The 15,009-nt window shown below is 44.4% G+C and overlaps 1 protein-coding gene across 1 annotated transcript; it reads right to left on the bottom strand.

The window, feature by feature from the left end:
- Positions 1-1,597: 1,597 nt before the first annotated feature.
- Positions 1,598-14,069, bottom strand: LOC144488071 (immunoglobulin gamma-1 heavy chain-like). The gene is made up of 3 exons (XM_078206095.1): positions 13,752-14,069; positions 13,302-13,355; positions 1,598-1,956 (listed from the first exon to the last, which is right to left on the bottom strand). Exons 1-3 carry the CDS (start codon positions 13,951-13,953, stop codon positions 1,613-1,615), a joined length of 600 nt encoding a protein of 199 aa, XP_078062221.1. The 5' UTR covers positions 13,954-14,069; the 3' UTR covers positions 1,598-1,612.
- Between the last annotated feature and the right edge of the window lie 940 nt (positions 14,070-15,009).

The following is a 15,009-nucleotide window of genomic DNA, read 5'->3' as shown; positions in this document are numbered from 1 at the left end:
CCAGCGAGGATGCCCGCAGACTTCTGTGGGAGGACCTGCCGCAGGTCAGCCCGGAGGGCGTCGGCAGGCTCGAGGCCCCTACCACCATGGCCGAGCTGACCGGCGCCCTAAATGGCCTCAGCCGGGGCAAGGCCCCTGGGCTGGACGGGCTGACAGTAGAGTTCTTCAGGGCGTTCTGGGACGTCCTGGGGAGCGACTACGCGGGGGTCCTGGGGGAGAGCGTCGCTACCGGGGAGATGCCCCTTTCGTGGCGCAGGGCCGTCATTGCCCTGCTGCCCAAGAAGGGGGATCTCCACCTGCTCAAGAACTGGCGCCCGGTCTCCCTCCTCAGCACGGATTATAAAATCTTTGCCAGGGCTATGGCTTCACGCCTTGGATCCGTGCTGGACCACTTGATCCACCCTGACCAGTCCTACACGGTCCCGGGCCGTTGCATACATGACAATCTCCACCTGGTCCGGGACCTAATCCATCACACCCAGAGGGCTGGTCTGTCGGGCGCCTTCTTGTCATTAGATCAGGAGAAGGCGTTCGACAGGGTGGAGCACGAGTATTTACTCGGGACTCTGCGGGCATTCGGGTTCGGGACGCATTTTGTCGCCCGGATCCGATTACTGTACTCTGCCGCAGAGTGTCTGATTAAGGTTAACGGGTCCCTGACGGCGCCCCTTCGCTTCGGGAGAGGAGTACGGCAGGGCTGCCCCTTGAAGGTTCAACTGACAACACTTAAAATTAATGCTTTTATTTTAGCACCGGAGCTGCCAATTTGGGAATTATATCCATGGTTTGGTTGAATTGGTAGGGAAATAGCGAATGGAATTCAACCGTCAAAAGTGCCACGCAATGAATTTGGGAGGGCAAACAAAGCAAGGGAATAGTCGATAAAATGGAAGATTTCGAGGGATTGAGGAAATGCAAGACCATGGAGTGCATGTCCACAGGTCCTTGTAGATGGTAGGGCAGCTGGAAAAGTTGATCAAGAAAGCATATCGGATTAGTTCCTCTATTATGTGAGATATTGAATGCAAAAACAGTGATGCAATGATGGAGCTGTATAAAACGCTAGTTAGGCTACGTTTGGAGTTTGCTGTACAGTTCTGGTCACCACGTTGCAGGAATGACGTAATGGCTCTAGAGAGAGATGACGCTGACAAGAATGTTGCCAGGGACTGAAAATTCCCGCCATGAGGAGAGATTGGATAGGCAGGGGTTTTTCTCCTTAGAAAAAGAGGAGGCTGAGGCGTGACATAATTGTGGTTCACAAAATTAGAAGGGACGTAGGCAGAAATAATTCATCCCCCAAGTCGAGGGCTCAATTACCAGGAAGCATGGTCATTTAAAAGGTCATTACGTCTGCATCTCAGGTGCTTTAACCTGCACGGCTACGGCGCAAGGGCTGGAAAATGGGCTCCAAATGTCTGGCTAGTTTATTTGTTCTCCCTTTTGGCCAGCACAGACATGATGGGCTCAATGGCCTCATTCTGCACAGTAATAGTCCTGTTGTTCTTTGGTTCTGAACAACTTTTCAGTCAGTAGACACTTACTTGGATTTTGAATAATTCAATTTTTTTCAGAATGCTACAGATCAGTTATAACTAAAGCCTTATACAGTTCAATCACAGCGTTCCTGTCTTGCCCAAGTTCCACAACACTTACATTGCATTCCAATGCTCTTGACGGAGTCGCTGTGTCGAACCTCACAGTCGATTTTGCTGCACTCTCCCTCTGACTGGGTGATGGTTAACTGGCTGCTCAGGGTATAGGTTCCCTTCGCGTTTCTCACTGATGGATAAGTCTTAAATCCAGTGGCGATCAGCTGCCCATTTTTCTTCCAGGTCAGTTTGGAGACATCTGGAGAGTAGTCCATCGCCAAACAGCCGTAGGTGATGGAGCCAGCGGAGTTGTGTTGCTGACAGGAAGAGACGAGGCTGTAGAGAGTGGGCGGAGACGGTGTCGCTGGGAAAGAATAGTCGATTCAACAAGTTAGACTCTTACTTGCGTTTATTAATTAGTCAAACATATTTATACAAGTAAGTTTCAATATTAGGTATAGTTCTTGGGGCTAAAGGGATCAATGGATATGGGTTGTAGACGGGGTCAGGATATTGATGAGCTGTGATCAAAGTGAATGGTAGAGCAGGGTCAAAGGGCCGAATGGCCTACTCCTGCTTCTATTTTCTATGTTTCTACATCACGATTTGTCTAGAATTATGAACTTAACTTTATATTTCCCGATTAAGACCTACATACACCTTTCAGCTTTTGTTACTCCTATCATTTGAGAATCGCCATCTTTGTAGAAACTCACATCACTGTCTCGACCTCTATCAGATTGGAAAGACAAAAACATTTTGATGTCATTGTAATGACATACCATTCATTGGATTAACAGAGAAGTGTAAAGAGTTTCTCCATTACTTCAGGCACGAGCTATTTCTCAAACAACAGCACTTTGTGATGAAGACGGTGTCTCTTCATTCATATCAGCCACTCGCCTGATGAAAGAGTTCCAAAAGCTCACGATTCCAAATAATCCTGTTGTACTTTAACCTGGTGTTGTGAGACTCCTTACTGTGCCCACCCCAACCTAGCGTCGGCATATCCACATTGTAGTTTTGGATATTGCCTGTGTACAAACTAGCTGATGTCCCTTCCTCTCTCCAACTCACTGCCTCTCACTCCACAAAACGAAGATTAGTGACTTTGCTTCAAAACTACCTTCGGAATGAATACTTACTGAATGACCAGGAAACTCTAAATGTGATTACAAATTCAAATAATTGCAACATTGACTAATTGAAGGGTCATACATTAATAGCATGAGTTGGCCATTCCCGCCCTGAAGTCTCCTCCATTATTCACTGAGATTACAGATGATCTGGTTGTGGTGATAGCTCTATTTTGCACATCCTCACTCCGCCCGTCGATCACCCACTCTCTGCCCATTTTCCCCGACTCTCTGCGCTTTCCCCTGGCTCTCTGCTATTCCCTGTGGCTCTTTTCTCCTTTCACCCGGCTCTCCGCACTTCCACCTGGCTCTCTACACTTCCCTCCAGCTCTGTCCCCTCTCCCCCGGCTCCCTGCCCTTTCCCTCAGCTCCCTACCCTTTCCCCCGGCTCTCTGCCCGGTGTCCCTGCTCCATATCCACTTTCCCCTTTCCCCTGGCTCTCTGCCCTTTCCCCCTGACTCTCTGCCTTTCCCCCTGACTCTCTGCCCTTTCCTGTGGGCTCTCTTGTCCTTTCCCTCGGCTCTCTGTCCTTTCCCCGGCCTCCCTGCCCTTTATCCTGGCTCTCTCCTCTTTCCCTGGTCCCTCTGTCCTTTCTCCTGGTTCTCTGCCCTTTCACCTGGCTCCCTGCCCTTTCTATTAGCTCTCTGCCCTTTCTTCTGGCTCTCTGCACTTTCTCCTGACTCTCTGCCCTTTCCCGGCTCTCAGCCCTGTTGCCCGGCTGTGGGCCCATTCCCCAGGCTCTCTGCCCTTCCCCCCCGGCTCTCTGCCCTTTAGCACACCTCCTGTTCTCCCCGGCTCTTTGCCATTGTCCTTGGCCATGAGCCCCCAGGGATTCCCCCCAGCTCTCCACATTCGCAGGGCAGCTCCCACATTTGAACACCAAACTGCCGCTTGAGATCTTTCTTCTCTCTCGTTGCAGACCTCCACACACAGGTTTAGCGAGTGTGAGTGAGAGAATGTGAGTGCGTGAGGGTGAGTGATTGAAGGAGTGAGAGTGGATGAGTGATGGTGTGTGAGTGACGAAGGTGGGTAAGTGAGGGTGAGTGATTGAAGTTCTTTCAGTGAGGATGAGTGATTGAGGATGAGTGAGTGAGTGTGGGTGAGGGTGAGAGAGCGTGAGTAAATGAGGGTGTGTGAGAGAGGGTGGGTGAGTGAAGGTGGCTGAATGTGTGAGTGAAGGTGGGTGAGTGAGTGCCGGTAAGAGAGAATGAATGAGGGTGTGTGAGTGAGGATGCGTGAAGGTTAGTGAAGGTGGGTGAGTGAGAGCGAGTGAATGAGGGTGAGGAGTGAATGTGACTTAGTAAGTGAGGGTGAGAGAGTGAGTGAGTCAGGGTGTGTTATTGAGGGTGGTGTGTGAGAGTGTGTGAGCGAGAATGAATGCGGATGGGTGGATGAGTGAAGGCGAGTGAGTAAAGGTGTTTGACTGAGGATGAGTGATTGAGGATCTGTGAGTTAGGGTGGGTGAACGTGAGTGATGGTGAATATGTGAGGGTGTGTGAGTGAATGTAGGTGCGTGAGTCTCAGTGAGTTTGAATGGGTCAGGTGGCGTACGTGAGAGAGGGAGGGTAATTGAGCTTGAGCGTGTAGGGGTGCGTCTGGGTGAGTGAGGGTGGGTAAGTGGGGAGAGTGAGTGAGGGTGAGTGAGTGAGATTGAGACTGGATGATGAGGGAGGGTAAGTGCGGTGAGTGAGTGATAGTGATTGAGACTGGATGAGTGAAGGTGGGTAAGTGGGGTGAGTGAGGGTGAGTGAGAGTGAGTGAGACTGGATAAGTGAGGGTGGGTAAGTGGGCTGAGTGAGTGAGACTGGGTGAGTGAGGGTGTGTTAGTGGGATGAGTGAACGAAGGTGACTATGAGTGTTGGTGAGTGACTGAGGCTCTGACTGAGTGACTGAGGGTTAGTGAGTGAGATTGAGTGAGTGATAGCGTGTGAGTGTGGGTGACTGAGTGACAATGAGTGAATCAGGATGAGTGAGTGAGGGTGTGTGAGGGCGAGTGTGTCTGAGTGAGTAAGTGAGTGCTGGTGAGTGAATGAGGGTGTGAATGTGAGTGAATGAGGGTGAGTGAGTGAGGATGGGTGAGAGTGAGTGAGCGAATGTGTGTGAGTGATTTTGAGTGAGTGAGGGTGTGAGGGTGAGTGACTCAGGGTGAATGAGGATCAATGAGTTTCTGAGGTTGAGTGCGTGAGATTGAGTGTGTGAAGTTGAGTGTATGAGATTGAGTGTGTGAAATTGAGTGTGTGAGGGTGGATGAGTGAGCAAGGGTGAGTGAGTTGGGATGAGTGAGTTGGGATGAGTGAGTTGGGATTTGTGAGTGGGGATGAATGAGTGAGAGTGTGTCAGCGAGGGAAGGTGGATAAGTGAGGGTGAGTGAGTCAAGTTCTTTGAGTGAGGATGAGAGATTGAGGGTGAGTGAGTAAATGTGGTTGACGGTGACAGAGTCAGTGGGCCACCTCCACCTCTTCCTCTCCATCGATCTTTTCCCGATTCTCCACATTGATCAGCTTTCAGTAACAGGGATGTGTAAATCACCGGGCAGCTGCTTTAATGTCGGTGTCTTTCTTTAAGAAACACGTACCAGTGAACAAATAGTCAGACTGAGGGAGCTGCAGGGAAGCTGACAGCAAAACTAGGATGGGTCGCACAGGAATCAAACACCAAGTTTACACCAGTATTGGGGAGCCAGGCGGCCTTGGTCTCAGCCAATTCCCTTCTTATTTTTTGGGTGTTTTTGTCCGGTGTAACACATGGAAATTCCTACTTCTGACCTCATGTTGGAGGGAATGTCACTGTTGAAGCAGTAGAAGATTGTTGCTCCCAAAACACTCCCCTGCCGAAATCCTGCAGTGAAATCTGAACTTAGATGTTTGCCCTCCAACCACCAATACCATGTTGCTTTCTGCTAAGTATGACTTCAAACAGAGAAGAATTTCCCGCCGATTCTTATTGACTTGAGTTTTACTCGGGCCCCTTGATCCCACCCTCATTCAAATGCTACCGGGGTCGGGGGGAGGGGGGGGGTCGGGGGGGGGGGGGCGGTCGGGGGGGGGGGGGGGGGATGGTGGCACCGTGGCACAGTGATTAGCGCTGCTGCCTCAGAGTTGGATTCCCGACTGGGTCACTGTCTGTGTGGAGTTTGCAAGTTCCCCCCGTGTCTGTTTGGGTTTCATTCGGGTGCTCCTGTTTCCTCCCACAGTCCAACGATGTGTGGGTTCGGTGGATTGGCCGTGCTAAAATTGCCCCTTAGTGTCAGGGTGACGAGTTAGGGTAAATACATGTGGTTATGGGGATAGGGCTTTGGTGGGATTGCTGTTGGTGCAGACTCGATGGGCTGAATGGCTTCCTTCTGCACTGTAGGATCCTATGATTCTACTCTATGGTGTCAAGGACAGACACTCTGACGTATGTGAGACCGAAAGTGTGTGTGTGAGAGAGAGCGAGAGAGAGAGAGCGATAGAGGGAGAGAGAGATAGAGGGAGAGATAGAGAGAGAGAGAGAGAGAGAGAGAGAGAAAGAGAGAGAGAGAGAGAGAGAGAGAACGTGTGTGTGAGGATGCCTGTGTATGATAGAATGCGTTTGCACGTGTGTGAGACAGTGGGCTGTGCGTGCAAGAGGAGAGAGTGTACGTGAGAGAAAGGATGTGTGAGATAATGTGTGTGTGAGAGACAGAATGTGTGTTTGAAGAGTTATTCTTTGTGTGTGAGAGTGTGTCTCTTCTTGAAAATGTATGCGTGTGGAGGGGCGGGGAGAGTGTGTGTGGGGAGTCTGTGTGAAAGAGTACTTCTGTGTGTGATTGTGTGTATGTTGATGTGAAAGGGAGTGTGTCTATTTGAGATACACGATGTCTGTGAAAGAGAGTGTGTGTGCCTGAGAGGGAGGTTATGTGTGTGGGAGAGTGTTGTGTTCATGTGAAAGACAGTGTGTGTGAGAGGGAGTGCCTATTGGAAAGCAAAATAATATGTTCATCACTGTGTGAAACTGTGCATGGGATGGCGTGTGAGTGAGAAAGATGTGTACAATGTGTGTGGATGATAGAAGCAATGTGGGGTGTTTGAGTGTATGTGTGTGTGTGTGTGTGTGTGTGTGTGTGGAGGGGCGGGAAGAGTGTGTGTGAGCGAGAAAAAGTGTGAAACTTAGACAGAGTGGATGCGTGAGTGTGTGTGAGTGAATTGACTGTTGAGAGAACATGTGTCTGTGGTAGGTGGAGTGTTTAAAGAGAGATACATTGTATATACATGTGTGTTCGTGTATAAGAGGAGGAGAGACTGGAGGGGGTTGGAGTTTAAGAGCCGTGGGGTTATGCTGCAACTGTACAGGACCTTGGTGAGACCGCATTTGGAATATTGCGTGCAGTTCTGGTCACCTCACTATAAGAAGGATGTGGAAGCGCTGGAAAGAGTGCAGAGGAGATTTACCAGGATGCTGCCTGGTTTGGAGTGTCGGTCTTATGAGGAAAGGTTGAGGGAGCTGGGGCTGTTCTCTCTGGAGCGGAGGAGATTGAGGGGAGACTTAATAGAGGTTTATAAAATGATGAAGGGGATAGATCGAGTGAACGTTCAAAGACTATTTCCTCGGGTGGATGGAGCTATTACAAGGGGGCATAACTATAGGGTTCATGGTGGGAGATATAGGAAGGATATCAGAGGTAGGTTCTTCACGCAGAGAGTGGTTGGGGTGTGGAATGGACTGCCTGCAGTGATAGTGGAGTCAGACACTTTAGGAACATTTAAGCGGTTATTGGATAGGCACATGGAGTACACCAGGATGATAGGGAGTGGGATAGCTTGATCTTGGTTTCAGATAAAGCTCGGCACAACATCGTGGGCCGAAGGGCCTGTTCTGTGCTGTACTGTTCTATGTTCTATGTTCTATGAGACTGTGTGCGAGATTGTGTGCGTGTGAAAGAGAGGGTGTTTGTGAGAGACAGTGTTTGAGAGCAAGATTGTGCGTGTGTGAGACAATGTGTAAGGGAGTGAGCGGGTGAAAGAGAGAGAAATATGTACCTGTGTGAGAGAATGCGTGTGCAAGTGTCCGTATGAGTGAGAGCATGGGAATGTGTGTGAGACGAAGTGAGAGTGTACGGAAGAGGGAATGTGAGAGGGATAGTGCATGTGTGTGTGAGAGAGAGAATGTGTGCGCGAGACTGTGCTTATGTGAGAGACCGTGTCTGTGTGTAAGAGTGTGTGTTAGAGTGTGTGCATGTTCTATGTTTGTGAATGTGTTTGTGAGAGAGCCAGTGTGTGAGAGCAAGAATGTAGAGGTGTGAGATAGTGTGCGCAAGAGAAATATAAATATGTGTGTGAGAGAGAGAGAGAGATGCGTGTGCAAGAGGAATTGTGAGAGAGCGTGTGAAGAAATGTGAGACAGCTTGAGCGTGTGTGACAGAGAGTGGAAGAGAGAGAGTCCATGTGAGAGTGCGTGTGCGAGAGTGTGAGACTGTGCTTATGTGAGAGTGTGTGTCTGTGTATAAGAGAGAATGGGTGGGTGTGTGGGGATGTGAGCGCTTTTGTGTATGGGGATGTGAGAGATTGATGGAGAGAGCGAGACGATGTATGTATTTGTATTGAGAGAGTGTATGTGTAACGTGAGAGAGAGAATGTGTATGGGTGTGTAAGAGAGACCGTATGAGAGAGAAAGTAAGTGTGAGTATGTATGTGTGTGTGTGTGCATGTGTGAGAGAATATGAGAGTAATTATGTGTGTGAGAGTGTGTGATGTGTATAAGTCTCTATTTGGCTGATTCAGTCTGGAAAAGCACACTCACTCCACACATACTCACCCATTCATGCAGTAAGTGGGAGTGACAAGTGAGCACAATATGGAGCGCGGGCCAAGGGTTGGAAAAACATTTAAATCTTTCGCTATCAGTCGCAATTGAATAATTTCCCCTTTCCTCAATGAGGGAAACCTGTAAAAACTTAAGAAATTTGACACAATCCAGGGCAAAGCCACCCACAAGATTATCCGCCCCCTCATTCACCCTATTCGCTCTCTCCATCACTAACAAGCAGTGACAGCAGTGTGTATTATATACAAGATGCACTGCAGCAACTCACCAAGGCTCCATAGTAAACACTGTCCAAACCCGTTGCCTTTATATCCTAACAGGATAAGGGCAGCAGCCACATATGAAGGCTACCACCTGCAAGCTCCCCTCCAAGACACACACCATCCTGACTTGAAACAATACCTCAGTTCCTTCTGGCTCAAAATCCTGGAACTTCCGCCTAACAGCACGGCGGATGCCTGCAGCATATGGATTGCAGTTATTCAAGGATGCTTCATATCAACACTTTCTCAAGGAACAATTATTGATGATTAAAAATTCTGGCCGAGCAAATGACTCTAAAATGGCTTTAGAAGATTAAAAATAAGATGCAAATGAATTTGACCCTTCAACTGTCATACTAAACAGATCAGGGACTGCTTTACTACGGAGCATAATATAGTAAATCTCACTTTGCATTTGCTCATCGAACATTCCCAAGGCCGGTTCATCACTGGTTCAATATCATCCAAATCTCCCTCTACAATCTGAAGTTTCTGCTCTCTCTGATGGTCACAGTGTGCTTTAGGGATCTCATTTCTGAGACGCCGAGCCAAACATCAAGTCAAACTGTCACATTACTCACAGATACAAGTGTATGAAGAAATAAATCAAATTTAACTCCCTGAAATACAGGAGAATAAACCAGACGATTTACAGCCAGTCAGGCAGTTTCCTGGCCCCAACACGGTGACCACGCGCGCAGAAACAGAAGACACAAACGTGCAACAATCGACTTCCCAGCAGGTAGGTATGTTCAATCTGTCAATTTAATTCAAACTGTTTGAATCTAATTGATCAATGATCAATTTACAACAGAAAATCAATGACCTCTTTTAAATAAAACTGATATTCATTTCAAAACTCCTGTCGATTTTTAATTATGTCTCTCTGTCTTTCTCACTTCTCGAAAACTATGTAAAAATGTAATTTCGCTGAAAATTAGGAATCAAAAATAACAGATTCAGGACAGTTCAATGTTCCTGCCAGAGATACAGTGACACAGTAAGGATTAAATAAACCAAGAAACATTTACATTGAAAATCATTACCTGATTCGATCGAATTTCTTAATTAAATGTAATCAACAAAATAGTCGAGGTAAAACACCTTATCGAGCTAAGCATAGCTGATGAAAGAAAGGTTTTGTTTCTGAATTCATTTTCGATACAATTAAACATTCTCTGAAACGGATGATACTTTGCACGCCCGTGCATTATTCAAGGTATTCTGTTTTAAATTAATTAGCACCAATATTATATTTTGTTTTGTTAATTGCCGGTTACTTTTCCTGTTAGCTGATTTGTACTCCGTAATAAAATCAGTTTTCAATCATTCAAAACTTTCCCTGCCTCGAACATTGTGAAGTAATTGGGTTCCAATTAAATCTCAAACAATAAACTTCAAATTCCTGAATGGAAAGATTCAGACATCTGTAATTCATTTGCTTCAATCGAATAACATTGTCATGTTTTTTCATTTCCACTTTTACTCCAAATGCCTTATTATAACCTGCAAACGTGTTAAGAATGCATGTTTCTGAATTTGTATACACTGTAACGGCCTGGCAGTTTGAGGCCAATGAAGCTGCTTCCTAGATTTAATAATTTGGACCATCCATATAATTTAATTACTGAACATATTGTTTAAATTAAGAAGTTCTGAATTAAACAATGAAAAACACAATGAGGACAATTGATTCAAATCCTCTGCAACACTGAAACGTGATGCACAAAATAAGTCGAGACTTTTTCTTCAGTATAATATTTAATACTAATTAAACATAATGCTCAAATAGAATCAATTCTTCTATTCTGTCATTTATTCATCCAATAATTCTATTCTATGTTCAGCAGTAATGGGAGACAGGATGTTATTATTAAATGCAGAGCAAATATTACTCATATAAAAATATTATAATATTATAAAAAATTAATTATTTGAATTTCAAGTATTAAATTGTAAATCTCTAGCCAGTTTCTCTTGACACCTTACGACAATTCAAACACCATGATATGAACAATTGTTTAGTGTCAGCGAATTCCACCTGTCAGAAAACTGTGTTCACTCTGTCAAATTTATTTAAACTGTGGGATTCTAACTGATCAATTTTCAAAGTACAACAACAAAAATCAATAACTTCTTTTAAATTAAACTGATATTCATTTCAAAATTCCCTTCGACTTTTAAGTCTATCTCAAATCTCGAAAACTGGGCAAAAATTTTTATTTTTCTGAAAATGTGCAAATCAGATATAACAGATCCAGTGTAGTGTAATGTCCCTAACAGAGATACAGTGACACAGTAAGAATTGTAATTCATGATTTACTTTAATCTGCAAGCATCAGTTAACATGAATAAAATGCTCAAATATATATTTGTTTTATTTTTTCCGATACCAGTTTGTTTTATCCTGACAAGGATGTTTAAACGCAGTTTGTTTTTTTCATTTAGCTAGAAAAACTGTAACCGCTCAGGATCACCGAGTTGAAACAATACAGAAACAATTGAGAAACACCAAACCATTTCACAAATTTTGAGATGAGATTAGTGATTAATTACCTCTGCATCCAACTACAAATTACTTGGAAGGAATGCTGCGCCTGCACAGAAACAATGTAATAATCGGGCACAAAAATTGCCAAATAGCGTTTTATTGCCAATTATTCTCCAAAACTCAGATTTAAGTGAATGCGAACTTCATCGGGGATATAACAATCAATGCAAAGTATCTTGTTGAACTGAGCGCTGCTGTGGAAACAGCATGTTATCATGGAAATAGTTTCTGGAATTATCACAAAATATTTCCAGCCGAGAAACTTTTTTGGTCATGTTAATTGTATGCAAAGCACAGCAGAACTATTAAAGTCGATTAATGCGAAATGATATTAATAGAAAATAATCTTTTGTGAATATGTAGTTATGTTACCGATTAATAACAGTTTGATTTATCTTAATTTTACTATCAAACTTGTTAATGAGAAGTTTGTTTTTGCAGCAACTACTTAGTGTCCGATTGAGCGTTGTAAGACATGATTTATTTTAATTTCTAAGAGTTAGTTAAAATTTATAAAAATGCTGTAATACCTTTATTTTATTTCTTTCACAACCTGCTTATTTTCTCCCTACAAGGATTTTCAAACTCATAGATTATTTGCATTTAACCAGAAAACGTGTAACCGCTCAGTGCCACTGAGTTTAAGCAATGCAGAAACACCAAAACATTTCACACATTTTAAACATTCTTAGTGACCCAACAACAGAACCTCCTCAACAGAAACACACCAAAACACATCAATGAGGGAATGAATCCGTTTCACGGGGACGCAACTCAATTATCCATTCAACAAAATCAAAAATATGATTGCAAGGAAATCTCAATATTCAATCCGGCAACCCAGCTCGTCACCAAATACATGAATGTTTGAACTAAACAGAAATTTGGAATAAGAGCAATAGCATTGCGAAGAGGTGGAATATGTCCAACAAATTAATATTGAAATTTTACCACATTCTATTCATATTGGGTCATATTTCAAACAGATTTCAAACATATTTAAATATTGGGTAGGTAAAAGCTGCAGCCGTCAGATGCCACCGAGGTTAAACATGGCCTGTATCCCAAATTGTGAATGCAGTGGCAAACTATGTTTTGGACGAGTGGCATAAACCGTGGTTTGGTTTAACCTGCAATTATCAGCTAAGATTTAAAAAAATAAAAATACAATAAAGCCTGCCTGATTTCTGTCTGCAGGCACGCGTCAAGTAGTTTAAAACCCTCAGACTGTTTGTATTCAATCACAAAGTGTGCAACAGCTCAGTGTCACCGAGTGGAAACAGTGCAGAATCTCCGAACCATTTCACAAATTTTACTTATTCAAAGTCACCCAGACAGACAACCTCCTCACCACAAACACGCAGCACTGAGGGACTGAACCCCGGTTCATGCAGAAGCAGCTCAATTCTACAAACAGTTGCAACAGAATCAAATTTCACATTGGCAGAAAATCTCAATTTAAAATTCAGCCAATCTGACCATCACCAAAACAACTAATAATTAAAATAAGCACAACAATGACATAACAAAACCAGATTGTGATTAAGCGGAACATGTTCGCAAAATTAAAGTAGCAACTTTAACACATTTTGTTAATATTGGGTTAGATTTCAAACACTTGTGCAGTAGATGGTGCAACTCGCAGCCACGAGATGTCACCGAGATTAAACATTGAAGAAACGCCGAACTGTTTAACAAAAGGAAGGCATTTAAAGTAACCCAGCCACACAATGTCCTCAGCAGATAAACAACAAATCACAACAAGAGACTGAATCACTCAGTGTCACCTTTTGTCAATTAACAGTAGAATTCTATAACCCCCATTTTAAGCAGGATCACATGAAACATTGTAAAGATTTTCAGCACAGAATCCACCAAACCACATTACATTGAACGAATGAATTTATAAAATCGAGAAAAAGTATAAAACAAAAACTCAAATAAAACACTGACTAAATAAAGGCATGGTTCTTACCTGCAGTCACCGTCACCATGGTCCCTTGTCCCCAGTAGCCCATGGAGTCACAGTGTCACATTCTCTAGGCTGGGTCATACAATAACCATCTCTGCACAAAATAGACAGAAATCCATCAGTATTTTAAAAATTCACAAGCCAGAGGGAAAGCAAATCACTGCATTTTCATGAAATTATTATTGTACTGGTGGATACCGTTCGCTCTACATAAATAACCTTAATGTTTTATATTTCATAGAGGATCACATGATCAAGTTATTGAAAACACCAACTGATAATCAAATAGTTATCATAAATTTCCCATATTAATTCTCGCTATTTGTGTAGTGCTGGGACATAAATAATACAGCACTGTAAACAATGCTGGATTGGAAAACAGAGCACTGCCCCAGTCTCGGTCAATTAGTGCTGAGGGGTTTTTGTATTGACAGTAACTGCTGTGCCACCCAGTTCCCACTGCTGTTGCACAGTAATAGATGGCGGTGTCTTCGGTCTTCAGCCTCGTCATCTCCAAAGAGAAGATGTTGCTTGAAGTGTCTTTGGACGCAGTAAATCGATCTTTAATTGCTGGGGCGTAGTTGTTGCTAGATGAACTATAGTACCACAGCAGCCACTCTAGCCCCTGTCCTGGAACCTGTCGGATCCAGTGCATGGAAGCGCTGCTAAGACTGAAGCCGCTGGTTTTACAGGTCAGTGTCAGGGAGCCTCCTGGACGCCCGGTCTCTGCCTCTGGCTGAGTCAACACAACCTGCGACTGGACACCTGTAAAAATAGATTAAAAAACCCGAGGATTAATCCTGGTGTAATGATTTTTTACTCTGGAGTATTACAGAGATGGACTAAAACTGAGACAGTAACTGTGGGAGACTAGAAAACTGCCCCAGGCTCCTGTGAATTCCTCCAACTCGTATTTAATTAGACTTGAATTGATTTATTTTAAAACGGTTTATTTTAAACATATTGAGACCGGCCTGAAAGTGGTAGACTGGGGACTATCACACAAATGCTCTCAGTCTGATGGTGTGGGGGTATTGTCACTGGACTGGGAGCCCAGAGCCAGCCAGCTTCCAATCACACCACAGCAAATAGTGAAATCTCAATTCAATAAAAATCTGTCATTAAAGGCCTGGTGATGACCATGAAACCATTGCCGTTAAAACCCATTTGGTTCACCGATGCCCTTTAGAGAAGGAACTTATCCGACTCCAGAATAAGACCAGAGGACGCTGGAAAATCTCAGCAGGTCTGGTAGGACCTGTAAGTCTTTCATGTGAATCCAGGTCCACACGATGTGGTTGACTCTGGAATGGCCCAGCAAGCAAGCCGCTCAGTTCAAGGGCAGTTAGGGATAGACCACAATCAAGGAACTGGGAACAATCTGCACAAAATATTGGCCAGTTATTTTCAGGTTGGAAATGTAAAGCTGCCGTTTCGCTCTCAGTCAGGAACAGATCCCAGTTTTACACCAATCTCTGATTTAACAGCACATTGGAGAGCTGGTGCAGACACGATGGGCCAAATGGCCTCCTGCACCAACACTATTCTGTGAAATCTTAGAAAACAGGGAAATGCTGGAATTAAACTCAGCAGGTTCGGCAGCATCTGTGCAGAGAGAGAGAGAGAAACAGAGTTAACATTTCAGCTCTGTGACCTTTCCTGTGAACTGGGGAAAGTTAGAAATGTAACAGGTTTGGAGAAAGGGGCGGGT

Source organism: Mustelus asterias, unplaced genomic scaffold (genome assembly GCF_964213995.1).
Source record: "Mustelus asterias unplaced genomic scaffold, sMusAst1.hap1.1 HAP1_SCAFFOLD_1266, whole genome shotgun sequence".
In the NCBI taxonomy this organism is placed as follows: Eukaryota; Metazoa; Chordata; class Chondrichthyes; order Carcharhiniformes; family Triakidae; genus Mustelus; species Mustelus asterias.
The sequence above is the reverse complement of the archived record's forward strand: the minus strand, read 5'-3'. Positions and strand labels throughout refer to the sequence as shown.